The following is a 15667-nucleotide window of genomic DNA, read 5'->3' as shown; positions in this document are numbered from 1 at the left end:
AAATTTGAAAATTCGTAAATCCAAAATTCGTAAATTCGGAAGACGAATTTGTAACTAAACAATGCCATTTGTCCTATGTAAAAACCAATCATCAATGTAACATTCTAACATTCTGCTACATTCGTTTCATAAAGTTATAGTTATTGTTTTTCTATTTCCTGAATTGCAACATAACTATATATATTTTCTCTTTTTTCAGATACTAATATCTCAAGTAAGTGCAAATGAAAAAAAATGAAAATAATGCAACTGTGTAATCTTACTCCTTAGTAAATAGTACAAAGAAATGTTCTCTCTCACAGCATTCAGAAATAAAAGCAAAACGAATTGCACAGGAAAATCATAGCCTGATGCATATATGATAGGAGTGGACTGAAAGATGTAACAATTGGTTTCAGTGCATCCACCATAAAGTGATTTTTTTCTTTAAACAAGCAGTCTATGGTTGGAATAGAGTGCAGATGGACCCTGTTCTGGTACTAGGCTGCTACCTCTCTAATAACAACAAGCACCTGCTAGATGGGAAATTCCTGAATGTGTACTGAGGAGCACCTGGTAGAAAAGAACATCTCACTTGAAGGACTTTTTGGAACATTTAATAGTTTTCTACAATGCAGACAGGAGATGTTAGTCTTAAAGAGGAAGTAAACCTTTTTTCCTTTGCTTTCCCCTGCAAAGTAAAAGCATAATGGTCTAGTATGTGATGCATACTAGCCCATTATGTGGCACCTACCTGTAAACGAAGCCTGCGTTGTCCCCGCTGCTGGTTGCATCCATCTTCACCCCTCTTCCTTCCGGAACCTTTCCAGTTCCTTGCATGCTGGCAGGAGCCGTCAGTCACGGCACTGGCTAGTAAAGGGTGGTTTCTTCACAGCGCATGCGCCGATGATGTTGGCGCAAGCGTATATGGTAAATATCTCCTAAAGCAGGGGTAGGCAACCCCCACCACTGGTGCCGCAAGCGGCACACAAAGGCACTCGACCCTCTTCCTGTCAGCAGAGTAGTGCAGGGAAGTGTCAGTGAGACACTAATGCCGCGTATACACGACCGGTTTTGCCGTCGGAATAAACTCCGAAGGTTTTTACGACGTAACTCCGACGGAATTCCATTCAAGCGGTCTTGCCTACACACGGTCAAACCAAAGTCCGACCAAAGTCTGACCATCCAGAACGCAGTGACATACAGCACGTATGACGGGACTAGAAAAAGGAAGTGCAATAGCCAGTAGCCAATAGCTTCCGTCTCATACTTGCTTCAGAGCAAGCGTTGTTTTTTATGTCCGTCGGAACAGCATACAGGCGAGCGGTTTTCCCGTCGAATTGGTTCCGTCTGAAATATTTAGAACATGTTCTATTTCTAGGTCCGTCAGAATTTTCAAAAAAAAAGAGTCCGATGAGGCACACACACGATCGGAATAGACAATGAAAAGCTTCCGTCTGACTTTTTCTGAAGGACATTCCACTCGTGTGTACGCGGCTTAATGCATTCCAATTTCAGAATTCCTCATGCCGCACCTGCACTGAGGGGGGTCACTGTGCCCCCACACATTGTAAAAGATGGGAAACATTGTTTAGTTCCCTAACTTTGCTGTAGCTGCAATCATCAGCTTTTGTGATTGTGAAGAGATTGGGTGCAGCTCTGCTAGGGGGGGTGGTCCCTGTTTCCAGGAGGAGGAGGACTATCATTGGCCACTGTTAAAGCCAATCACAGTCCTGCTAGCCCCATCCACCATATGGAGGAAGATGAGTGGCTTGGTTGTCACTACCAATCTCAGAAAGAAGGGATTTCACTGTGATTGAGAAAACCACAATCAGGTGACAGTTTGTGGAATTTCTGTTGAGCTTCTGGGAACTTTGTTGAAATTATTCCTGAACCTTTGCATCACTTACTACTGAACCCCTGCACTCTGTGTCCCTTTAAGCCACAGCCAGTATTCAGCGCAATGAAAATCACACCCAGGGCGAACAGAGATGGGTTCAGTGTTAGGACAGATGAGAAGGTGATTCAGTAGTGAGACAGAAGAGCATGGGGATATGGTGGTGGAGCAGATGTGCAGGGAGGTACAGTGGTGGGGCAGATGAGAAAAAGGGGGTATGGTGGTAGGGCAGATGAGAAAAGGGGGTACATTGATGGGGCAGATGAGCAGGGGGGTTACAGTGGTGGGACAGAAGAGCAAGGGGGTACAGTGGTGGGGCAGATGTGCAGGAGGTACAGTGGTGAGAGGGATGAGAAGGGGGTTCAGCAATGAAACAGAAAAGCAGGGGGGTACAGTGATGGGGCAGATGAGCAGGGAGGGTTCAGTGTTGGGCCAGATGAGAAGGTGGCTACAGTGGTGGGAAAGATGAGCAGGGGGGGTTCAATGTTGGGGCAGAGGAGAAAGGAGGTAGATTTGGTGGGGCAGAAGAGCGGGGGTACAGTGGTGGGACAGATGTGCAGGAGGTACAGTGGTGGGGCAGATGGGAAAGGGGGTTACAGTGGTGGGGCAGATGAGCAGGGGGTTACAGTGGTGGGGCAGATGAGCAGGTTGGTACAGTGGTGGGGCAGATGTGCAGGGGGGTACAGTGGTGGGGCAGATGAGCAAGGGAGTACAGTGGTGGGGCAGATGTACAGGGTAGTACAGTGGTGGGGCAGATGAGCAGGGGGTACAGTGGTGGGGCAGAGGGGTATAGTGGTGGGGCAGATGTGCAGGGGGGTACAGTGGTGGGGCAGATGAGCAAGGGAGTACAGTGGTGGGGCAGATGTACAGGGTAGTACAGTGATGGGGCAGATGAGCAGGGGGTACAGTGGTGGGGCAGATGAGCAGGGGGTACAGTGGTGGGGCAGATGTGCAGGGGGTACAGTGGTGGGGCAGATGTGCAGGGGGTACAGTGGTGGGGCAGATGTGCAGGGGGTACAGTGGTGGGGCAGATGAGCAGGGGGGTACAGTGGTGAAACAGATTTGCAGGGGGGACAGTGATCTGAGGTGTGCAGGTACATGAATTGGGCTGATCTGAGGCGTGAGAGTCCAGGATGTTAATTTCTCACTACTAAAGTAGTTTACAGCATTTACTTTATAAAAAAAATCCTTTTCGTGATTGAGAGTATGAAGTTGACATTTTTTTGTTATAAAATCGGCACGCTCAGTTTCTTTGAAAACATATTTCGGCACACTGTGCTCAAAAGGTTGCCTACCCCTGTCCTAAACCGTGCAGGTTTAGGAGATATTTACACTACCTACAGGTAAGCCTTATTATAGACTTACCTGTAGGTACAAGTGGTGTAACTAGGTTTACCACCACTTTAACCACTTCCGGACCACCCACAGTTGTTATGCATTGGCTGTTTGAAGAGGAATATCGTTGTTATGGCAGCAGCTAGCTGCCATAACCCTGATATCCTCTTCTTCAGTGAGCGGTCTGGTTTAAGATAAAAGTGGTCTCTGCGGCGGATTCGCAGCAAGATCAATTTTATCGGTGGCAGGAGAGGGCCCCCCTCCCACCGCGCTTCGGTGCCCTCCGCTGCTTATCAGATCTGTCGGCAGTGGCGGAGGCGATCAGATCTTCACCCTTGCTGGGTATGGAGATGGTTAGGGAAAGTTGGCCCCCAACCCGTCTCCATAACATTGTAGGGCAGAAGTGACGTCACAACGTCACTTCTGCCCACAGCTCTTAAAGGGCCATTTTTTTAATTATTTTTTTAAATGACAATTTTTTTTTATTGCATTTTAGTGTAAATATGAGATCTGAGGTCTTTTTGAACCCAGATCTCATACTTAAGAGGTCCTGTCATGCTTTTTTTCTATTACAAGGGATGGTTACATTCCTTGTAATAGGAAAAAAAGTGACAATTTAAAAAAAAAAAAAAACTGTGTAAAAATAAAAAATAAAAGGTAAAATACGGTAAATAAAAAAAAAAATAAATGTGCCCTGTCCCCTAGTGTATTCTGTCGTGATTTTATAACATTGACTGCTCAAGCCCTGAAGATGGGGCAGTCTTTTTTCACCCTAAGAGCATTGGTTGTATTTAATGCTCTTAATAATTAGATGTTCCAAAAAATTCCTTTAAGTGTACCAAGTGCTCCTCTGTACACATCCAATAATTTGATCCTTGTGACCTTAGGCTACATTCTTATATGTGGGTTCTATAATGTTTGGTTAACCAAAACCTCAACAAAAATAATTGTTTGCTAATCTTCAGGAAAGACATGGAATGAGTGGAATTAGAAAGATTTCAGTGAATGGCAATAAAATTATCAAGGCGGGTGGAGGAGCTCGGCTGTGAGGATCGATATAGTACCAAAAGTATTGGGACGCCTGCCTTTACATACAAAGCAAAAATTGGGGAAAAGGGGCAGGAGAAACATTGGGACTTTAAATGAGGCCATGGCCTGGTAAGGTCATATGCCTCCATCTCTGACAATGATATTGTTAGAATTAGGAACAAAAGGGTGGGACCTTTAACGAAGCACGTGGTTGAAATGAATACAATGGTGGAAATTGAAATATTTAATATTCCGTAAATAACAAGATTAAACGCATAATTTCCATATACATAAAAATAGGAATACACATTAAACGTGGCATCAATTCCTAAAACAGCGGTAACTGGTAATAATATGGTTAAAAATGGGTAACATGATAGAGTTATGGAGTCCACCATATGTCACAGTTGGGTACAAAAATGTTGCAAGGTAACATCTGCATGGCCTATGACCTTACTAGTCCATGTCACATAATGTGATGGTACGAATATATAGACATTAAAAACTGTTAGGGCTGTAGTATACTGGTACACGGCAATTGCTAGCTTCACTCGTTTTGCAGCTTGGTGCCGTTTATCAGGAGTAAGCAGGTGGTGTATCTGCAAATAGAAGATGAACAACTAGATAAATAATCTTGTATCAATAGAGGGGAGGAGAATGGAGATGGAAACTCCCCCCAATAGATCACTTACAAGTATATATGCAGCTGGAGGCGTAATGTCAAGGACCATGGACCACCCAAAAGCTTCAGTGTCGGGAGCTGGGGGAGCTGGTCCAATGGCAACACACATTACGGGCGGCAACCCGGGTGGACCCAGGCACACAGGGCATACCTAAGGTGAACATGTGACAATAAGAGTAGGAGGTGATTAAGCCAAATAAATGTAGTGCAAAATTGGTGGGACAAGGGGTGTGATGACAGTGAGGTATGTGTCGTGTGGTGGGACTAATGTATACAGGGGAAGGGGGGAGTGAGGGTGGACAGCCATGCCGAAAGGTTGCCACCAAGACGCCTGAGGACAGGAGTGTGTATGAATGACAACCAAGCAAAGTGACTGCAAACTGTACAAAGATTACCTGGTGCTGGAGAAGGGGGAGAGAAGAGCCCTGGTCCAGGAGGGACATGAAATCTAGTGTTTGCAGGAGCCCCGTGCGACTAGGTCCAACCAGGGCAGCCGTCCATAAATAAACGTGCGCTGCCACCGGACCGCCCCCAACGTCACATGCACGAGTGCCATTAACGGGAGGAGGTGCCAAGACCCGGCGCCCTCACAACCACTTTGATCCCTCGTGGAGATGGGAGATGCCCACCGGGAAAGCAGCACCACAGGGACGCCGCACATCCAGCGCGCAGTGCATGACGTCAATGCGTAGTGACTGGGCTTCCACCCCCAAGTGTCACAAGGGGCGGAGGGAGGGAGGGACGCCCCACAGTGCACATCGCAGCTCCCAGACAAGATGAAATCCGGGCAGCGCGGAGGCCACAACACACCCCACCAGCTGCACAGCCATAAAATATAATGCCTGATAATTGCAGAGGTAGATTACCAAGGGGATAGAAAACAATATGATAGCTGATATAAATATATAGGAGTAAAACAGAGAAGTTTGACATTGGGCCACTGAAACGCAAAATGAGATAAATAAATAAAAACAGCAAATTACAACCACGTGCTTCCATCCCTATTGAAGCAAAAATTGGGGAAAATTGGAAGGGGAGTCCCAATGTTTCCCCGCCCCCTTTTCCATGCACATGTTACCGTGCAACATTTTTGTACCCAACTGTGACATATGGTGGACTGTGTAACGCTATCATGCTACCTATTTTTAACTATGTTATTACCAGTTACCACTGTTTTAGGAATTGACGCCACGTTTACTGTGTATTCCTATTTATATGTATATGGAAATTATGTGTGTAATCTTGTTATTTACAGAATATTAAATATCTCAATTTCCACCATTGTATTCATTTCAACCACGTGCTTGGTTAAAGGTCCCACCCTTTTGTTCCTAATTCTAACAATGCCTTTACACACACATGAACGTTAATGGCATCCCAGTCTTAGTCCTTAGGATTCAATATTGAGTTGGCCCACCCTATTGCAGCTATAATAGCTTCAACCAGTTTTGGAGTGGAAGAACTTGACTGGCCTGCGCAGAGTCCTGACCTCAACCCAATAGAACATCTTAGGGATGAATTAGAGCAGAGAATGTGAGCCAGGCCTTCTAGTCCACATCAGTGCCTGACCTAACAAATACGCTTCTGGAAGAATGGTCAAACATTCCCATAGACACACTCCTAAACCTTGTGGACAGCCTTCCCAGAAGAGTTGAAGCTGTTATAGCTGCAAAGGGTGGGCCAACTCAATATTGAACCCTACAGACTAAGACTGGGATGTCATTAAAGTTCACGTGCGTGTAAAGGCAGGCGTCCCAATACTTTTAATAATATAGTGTAGATGACAGTTGTTTACTCTGGAGAAGAGGCGCTTAAGAGGGGATATGATTACAATGTACAAATATATCAAAGGTGACTCCAATAACTTAAAAAATAAACTGTTAACTCTAAGGTCCCTGAAGAAGACATGGGGCCATGTTTTGAGATTAGCAAAAAGAAAGTTTAACCCCCCCAGCAAGTGCTACTACCTGAGAGTGTTGACAACTTCAAAAAAACCTTATACACATGGATATGGGAATTTTTAGATCATACAAATTACACACATATAACATAGGTGTTGATTCACTAAAACCGGAGCATGCAAAATCTGGTGCAGTTCTACATAAAAAACAATCAGCTTCCAGGTTTGTCTGCCAAAGCTTAATTGAGCAAGCTAAAGTTAAGGCCCGTTCACACGATCCGAAAATCAAAAGTAAGATTCCGTCCAATTTTTGGATCGTTAATATGGTGCTTTCGACAGCCAATACCGGTTTTTCATCAGACAAAAGCTGGATGTGCAGACCATACATTTTTTGTCGGATGTGAACTCCAATTTTCGTTTAATCAGCATGGTTTTCGTATGAAAAAAAACGTAAGAGCAAGACTATGCATGCTCAGAAACGAAAGAATACATACAAAACTATTCAACACATGACGTCACTTCTGAAGTTGTATTCTTCTCGTACGAGAATTTTGGTATGGTGAGTAACCTCTTCACTTTCGACATGAGACTAACATGCAACAAAAAACGGATGAACGGTCATCCAAAAATCTGATCTTGTATACGAGGCTTTAGAAATTGATTGGCTACCATGAGCAGCTGCACCAGATTTTGCACTCCCCATTTTTAGTAAATCAACCCCATAGCTTAAACTGGATGGACTGGTGGCTTTTTTCAACCTTACAAACAATGTAACTAGTATATTCTCCTGATAAATGTGCCTTATCAAATTTTAATTTGGGGAGATGAATTTGCTCATGTTTATTTGAAAATTTGGGTCAATAATCCCATAAAAATTATTTGGAATACCTATGCTAGTAATTTTTGCAGAAAGTATATTGTGTATAATTTTGCAAAACTTGTTGTCTTTCATAACAGAGAAACATTCACGAAAAGTATTAATCGATTTTATCTTTGTCTTAATCAGCTACTTCAAACTGTTCGAAATGTCACCCAGACGCTACATGTGAAGACTATTCTGGCTACCTTCAGTGTTCCTGCAAGGATGGATTTATAGGAGATGGCTTTAGCTGCTCTGATATTGATGAATGCACCTATTCCTGGTCAAATAAATGTAGTTACTACACTTGTATAAACACATTTGGTTCTTACACCTGTGTGTGTCCATCTGGCTACTACAATGACAGTGGAGTGGGATGCATTGATATAGATGAGTGTGCTAACTCTGACCTAAATACCTGCAGTCCAAATGCAACATGCGTCAATGTCATTGGCTCATATACATGTGTATGCACTCCTGGATACTTTGGGAATGGCTTCTCTTGTGAAGTAGATGAGTGTGCCCTCGGTGTTTGTGGTTTTGGTGTGGAATGTGTAAAATACTTTGGTTCCTATTCTTGCTATGATCCGTGTCTTAATTACACTACCCTTGATCAATCATGGAGAAGCACTTCAAATGAAGTTTATAATTGGAACTGTGACTATGACAAGAGTGGATGGTACCGCTTTGTAGGTGCGGGGGGTGACAAAATGCCAGAATACTGTGTATCTGGAAATAGGTGTGGCACAATGGCTCCAATGTGGCTCCAGGGATCACATCCAGGAATCGATAATGGGATTGTAAATCGTACGGCCTGTGCTTCCTGGAGTGGAAATTGCTGTATGTGGTCAACATTGGTGCAGATTAAATCTTGTCCGGATAATTACTATGTGTACAAATTAAGCAGGACTCCTGCTTGCAGCTTATCTTACTGTACAGGTAAGTTTGAAAATTGTATTACTATGATAGATATATACTATATTACCAAAAGTATTGGGATACCTTCCTTTACACGCACATGAACTTTAATGGCAACCCAGTCTTTGTCCGTAGGGTTCAATATTGAGTTGCGAGAAAATGGAGGTCATCAACTCACTATTGAGTGACCGCTACACCATTCTATATGTGTGCTTAGAGGTGCAGCAACCCTTAATTTGCAGACTCACCAGTTATGGTGCGGTCTCCGTAACTAAAACTAGATCTAAAGAAAAAAGACAGAGGGGAAAGAAACCCACTGGAAAGAGCCACGGGTGGACCAAGCTGCTTGGAAAAGGTACTGTTTATTGCACAAAAGATTTTTTATTTTTTATTGATACAGTTTACAAACACTGGGTACCCATCACCACCACCTAAACTCACTTAAAAAAAGACAACGTTGTCTTAATAAAAACAGCAATGTCACAAACTGTGCATGCATATATCAATTACCCACCCAAAAGTTTAGAAATAAAGTGCAAAACATGACGAAGGGTTGGCTCACGGATCCCGGGCGATTATCACCATGGCTCAGAGTGCTCAGCTCGTCATTTGTGTTCAGGGAGCCCCCAACTGCGGGATGGACAGGGGTAATGATGAAACATTGGCTGTGCACTGGGAAAGTGTACCACTAGTTAACTTAGTGATTTTTGGGTGTCGGAGACAATACCACGATGGTGACGCTTTTCACATCATGGATGATGCATCACATTACGCCGGCGCATGCGCAGTACACTTTCTGAAGCCAGCAGCAGCCATTTTTGACTACGTCATCAAAACGGCTCTCAGGACAACCAATAGCGCTATACAGCGTTTAGCAGACCCCCCAGCTAAGCTACCTGGATCCATATGCAACAGTAGAGCACTCTAGCTGAATAGCTCCATGCAGTATGTGACCCCCTACGCTATTTATGGACAAGGATACATTGGGGCACCTGCCTGAGTGTCTAAGACTCCTGTTCATTATGGTCGGGTGAGCGGACCAGTGGTCCAAGTGATTCTGCCTTAAATCCATCTATAATATGCCTGTTCTGATGTGAGGTTAATTTTCCTGAGCTGCACAATCTCTAGGATTATACTCTGATCTAGTTATGCAATATATGGTGCTACTAATGACTGACTACCTGGACTATTAATTAACAGTGGCTTTATGCCGCCCTCTACACAGGATTTAACATCAGTATTCAACCAAAAATCACTAAGCTAACTAGTGGTACACTATCCCAGGGACTCAACTTAAAGTGCACAGGCAATGTTTCATCATTACCCCTGTTGGGGGCTCCCTGAACATAAATGATGAGCTGAGCACTCTGATCAATGGTTATAATCGCTGGGATCCGTGTGAACTAACCCCTCGTCATGTTTTGCACTTTATTTCTAAAATTTAAGGTGGGTAATTGATGTATGCATGCACAGTGCTGTTTTTATTAAGACAAAGTTGTCTTTTTTAAGTGAGTTTAGGTGGTGGGGATGGGTAACCAGTGTTTGTAAACTGTATCAATAAAAAATAAAAAAAATGTTATGCAATAAACAATACCTTTTTCAAGCAGCTTGGTCCACCCGTGGCTCTTTCCAGTGGGTTTCTTTCCCTCTGCCTTTTTTCTTCAATACTGAGTTGGGCCCACCCTTTGCAGCTATAACAGCTTCAACTCTTCTAGGAAGGTTGTCCACAAGGTTTAGGAGTGTCTATGGGAATGTTTGACCATTCTTCCAGAAGCGCATTTGTGAGGTCTGGCACTGATGTTGGACCAGAAGGCCTGGCTCACAGTCTCCACTCTCATTCATCCCAAAGGTGTTCTATCAGGTTGAGGTCAAGTATCTCCACCCCAAACTTGCTCATGCATGTCTTTATGGACCTTGCTTTGTGCACTAGTCCAAATCATTGATGGAGGGGGGTTTATGGTGTGGGGTTATTTTTCAGGGGTTGGGCTTGGTCCCTAAGTTTCAGTGAAGGGAACTCTTAAGATGTCAGCATACCAAGACATTTTGGACAACTTAATGCTCCCAACTTTGTGGGAACAGTTTGGGGATGGCTCCTTCCTGTTCCAACATGACTGCGCACCAGTGCACAAAGCAAGGTCCATAAAGACATGGATGAGCGAGTTTGGGGTGGAGGAACTTGACTGGCCTGCGCAGAGTCCTGGCCTCAACCCAATAGAACACCTTTTAGATGAATTAGAACGGAGACTGTGAGCCAGGTCTTCTCGTCCAACATCAGTGCCTGACCTCACAAATGCGCTTCTGCAAGAATGGTCAAACATTCCCATAGACACACTCCTAAACGTTGTAGACAGCCTTCTCAATATTGAACCCTACGGACTAAGGCTGGGATGTCATTAAAGCTTATGTGTGTGTAAAGGCAGATGTCCCAATACTTCTGGTAATATAGTATATATATATATATATATATATATATACATATATATATATATATATATATATATATATATATATATACATATATATATATATATATATATATATATATATACATATACATATATATATATATATATATATATATATATATATATATATATATATACATATATATATATATATATATATATATATATATATATATACATATATATATATATATATATATATCTCAAGAATTTTAGAACATTATGCATTATACATTTGCATTATGTGATGTCTGACCTTCTTTTCAGAACCCACCTCTGTATGTGCCTGTGCACAAAATGAAGTATGCCACTATGTTGATGGAAAATATGGGTGTGGCTGCAGAGATGGATTTAACATTTCTGGTAAATATGAATGTGCATTTTTTGAACTGTTAGGTAGAAAAAAAATCATTTTTATTATTATTTTTTTTTATGTCATCATTAGGTTTAGATTTTGAGCTAACAGACAAAGTAAAGTATCTTAGGCAAGAGAAAGTGAACAAGTAAAGCTCAGGTCAGGCAACATCAGGCAGGAAGGTCAAGCAATCAGGGACATTAGACATAAGGCCTCATACACACTTGCCGTTTTTAACGTGGCTGATGTTTTTTTTTTTTTCTGCCTCTGAACGCCCCTGCATGTTAACCTATGTGTCCATGCACACATAGGCATTTAGAGGAGTTTAAAGGCAGAAAAAAAGAAAACCACATTCAGCACGTCCAGGAGCAGCGGCAGAAAAAATGCTTGACGCGTGTAAACTCGTCTAAATGCAAATTAATACTTGGCGTATTTGGAGCTTGAGCATTAATTTCTTTCAATGGCCAGAGTAAATTCTGGCAAATGAAATGATTTAACCACTTCAGCTCCGGAAGGTTTTACCCCCTTCCTGACCAGGCCATTTTTGTGATACGGCACTGTGTTACTTTAACCGACAATTGCACGGTTGTGCGACGCTGTACCCAAATAAAAATTGTCCTTTTTTGCCCACAAATAGAGCTTTATTTTGGTGGTATTTGATCACCTCTGCGTTTTTTATTTTTTGCTCTATAAACAAAAAAAGACCAACAATTTTGAAAAAAAAACTATATTTTTTATTTTCTGCTATAAAACACATCCAATAAAAAAATGTAAAAAATCTAATTACTTAATTTAAGCCAATATGTATTTTGCTACATATTTTTTGGTAAAACAGATCCCAATAAGTGTATATTGATCGTGGATGCTAAACCTTTTGCAAAAGCCAAACTATGGGATAAATTTATGGACTTTTTTATTTTGATTGTTTTTACTATTAATGGCAGTGGTCAGCAATCTTTAGCGGACTGCAACATTGCGGTGGACAAATTTGACACTAACTGACACTTTTTGGGAACCAGTGACACCAATACAGTGATCAGTGCTAAAAAAAATGCACTGTCACTGTATAAATGATACTGGCAGGGAAGGGGTTAACATCAGGGGCGAACAAAGAGTTAAGTGTGCTTCTAGGAGTGCTTTGTAACTGTGTGTGTGTGTGAGGGGGGTGGATGCACTAGAGGAAAACAGCGATCTTTGCAGAAACACAAGATCTCCAGTTTCCTCTCTTAAGACATTTTTGAGTATAGCCTCAAATATCAAAGCCTAAAGCTAGGCATATGGAAGTACCATCATCCAAGAATTATATAGGAAGAAAGGGGTAGGATGGGAGCATGAGGACAGTTGCTGAGGCTGACCAAACATACACTTTGACCCACAAGGGTTTTTAGATGGACTATCTCGGTACTGATAAAAATGATATCACATTTTACATATAAAAAACATACATAGGTCTCAATATAAGATTTCAAAACAAAGCACAAATACTCAAAGGTTTTCCCAAAAAGTATCTGATGATGGAATTTTCTCATAGATTAACCAGTCCTCTGCTAGTTTCACGGTACATAGACCACTTCGTCAGGCGCAATAATCCAACAGATCCACAGCCAGGTACGATCCCCAGCTACTCAGTTGGTACCCCTATGCCAGGCATGGTGGATTTGTGCGGAGAATGAGTCTGATTAAAAAAACTTGATGACAGGGGTCTCCAGGCTTCTGTTTCCAGGTAGCTCACGTGAATTCAGCAGGCATCAGGGCAGGCCAGAGAGCTTTCTTCGTGTCCCAGGAGAGCTTGCTTGGGACACGAAGAAAGCTCTCTGGCCTGCCCTGATGCCTGCTGAATTCACGTGAGCTACCTGGAAACAGAAGCCTGGAGACCCCTGTCATCAAGGAGATCGGGAAGCTGTCTTATCATCTGTCATTAGCTTACAAGGCTGTTATCCTTCAGCCGTGAGGTGAGAGGCTGAGGGGACCATCACTTTCACACACCTCTAATCTATCACTGGTGATTCTATGGTGGAATTCTTTTGGCATGATTTTCCAATTGAATCTGTCACGATGGAGATTTGAACATATATGGCACTTTTTGTTTGAGACTGTTTCTTTTTCATAAATTCATTCCTTTTTCATTTATTCCTTTAGTCACATTACCATTCTATTACACTTTGGTGTCCGTTTATGAAGCAGTGAAATCTATTCACTGCTTCATTCTCCGGCATTCACAGTGAAGATTTTTCTCCTCTGTGTGCCAGTTTATGAAGCTTTGTAGATCGCTTCACCTTTGGAGGAGTGAAGAGATCTACAAATGCTTTCAACAGTGGAGAAAGGCTCCTGATACTGGAATCTCGTGAGACTTTACGAGATTACAGCACCAGAAATACAGAGATGTCAGTTTATTAAGCAGTGATAAATTATCACCGCTCAATACATGGACAGACGGCGTGAATTACTGTTAATAAAATAATGAGTCCCCCTACATTATATACATATGTATACACACACACACATTATATATACATGTATATACACATACATTATATATATATACATATACACATTATATGTATATATGTATATATATGTATACACATAAATATGACAGGGGGACATGCTTACAGTGTTGGGGGGTCTGAACGAGGCATAAGGAAGTTAAAAATCTTCCTCCTTCCCCCTCAGATCCCCCCAGATTTCCTCTTCACTCCCAGATTCACCACCTCTGAGCTGGTGAACCTGGGAGTGTGAATTCTGACTCAGATCACCAGTGAAGCGGTGAGATCACCGCTTCATAAACTGGCCGTTACTGTGTCATTCAATGAGGATTCTCCGTGTGTAGAGATAATCGGAGGGAGAACAAGTTCAAACATGTTCTCCCCCGATTATCACTGTTTCATAAACTGTTTATGGACTGTGATCAGCGGTGATCCTCGGGATCACCGCTGATCACTGCTTCATAAACGGACACCTCAGTGTGTAGTTCTGATTTATTTGAACACTGATGCTGCATTTTATGTTGTGCTTCACTTGCTATATTTATTTAATTACTAGATTTTTTTGGATGCTGCACTGACTGTTATATTTGCATTCACCTAAGTATTAGTTATTATTATTTTACTCCTAAATTTAGTATTGTTGGAGTGGGGGATTTTGAAGATCTGAATTAGATATACATTGTTGCACTGTGTATGGTTTTTGTGTTTCACTTGCTACACATATTTATTTGTTATTTGTTACATTTTTTGGATGCCGCACTGATTGCCATATTTGCACTCACCTTTTTAGTTAAACATTATTTATCTTGTATCTTTTTACATGATTGTTATGCCCCGTACACACGGTCGGACTTTGTTTGGACATTCCGACAACAAAATCCTAGGATATTTTCCGACGGATGTTGGCTCAAACTTGTCTTGCATACACACGGTCACACAAAGTTGTCGGAAAATCCGATCGTTCTGAACGCGGTGACGTAAAACACGTACGTCGGGACTATAAACGGGGCAGTGGCCAATAGCTTTCATCTCTTTATTTATTCTGAGCATGCGTGGCACTTTGTCCGTCGGATTTGTGTACACACGATCGGAATTTCCGACAACGGATTTTGTTGTCTGAAAATTTTATAGCCTGCTCTCAAATTTTGTGTGTCGGAAAATCAGATGGAAAATGTGTGATGGAGCCCACACACGGTCGGAATTTCCGACAACAAGGTCCTATCACACATTTTCCGTTGGAAAATCCGACCGTGTGTACGGGGCATTAGAGTGGTGGATTTTGAAGATCTTATTGAGAATTTATGTTGTATTGTGTGTGGAGTTAGTTATTCCCACACTCACTGGACTAATTATTGGTATGTATTCACGCTACACATGGTATTGGGAATTTTTTTTATTAGGTTCTCCTGTTATATAGAAACAGCTACTGATTAGTAATATTCCGTTTATCTGGAGGCTTTGCTTCTGTTTGAAATTAGTTTCATTCCTTGATACCATACTGGTTTGTCGTGACCTTTGGTTGCACAATGTAGTGGAAGATCAATTGTCTAGACATAATCATTACCTGGAGTTCCTGTCTTGTAATCTCTTGGTATGGTTGTTGGTTTTACATATATTTACTTACCTTCCTTTAGTTATTAATAGGTAGTAAGCGCCGCATATTTTTTCCTAGTTGCATCACTCTTCCTGTCCTAGATGGGTATAGGATGCAGTTCTCAAGACTTCAAGAAGAGACACAATGACATGGCAGCTAGAGGGTATA

At 42.1% G+C, this 15667-nt stretch overlaps 1 protein-coding gene across 2 annotated transcripts in view; it reads left to right on the top strand.

Annotated features, from left to right (window-relative positions):
• Positions 1–15667, top strand: part of LOC141139166 (uromodulin-like) — a 135147-nt gene that overhangs the window by 71761 nt on the left and 47719 nt on the right. For both annotated transcript variants that reach the window (XM_073625057.1, XM_073625056.1), the window contains exons 8-10: positions 200–214; positions 7829–8620; positions 11332–11427. In XM_073625057.1, the coding sequence (XP_073481158.1) occupies positions 200–214; positions 7829–8620; positions 11332–11427 (903 nt within the window). The remainder of the gene's footprint in view (positions 1–199; positions 215–7828; positions 8621–11331; positions 11428–15667) is intronic.

Source organism: Aquarana catesbeiana, linkage group LG04 (assembly GCF_042186555.1).
Source record: "Aquarana catesbeiana isolate 2022-GZ linkage group LG04, ASM4218655v1, whole genome shotgun sequence".
Classification (NCBI taxonomy): Eukaryota; Metazoa; Chordata; class Amphibia; order Anura; family Ranidae; genus Aquarana; species Aquarana catesbeiana.
This window is presented reverse-complemented; position numbering and strand designations above follow the sequence as displayed.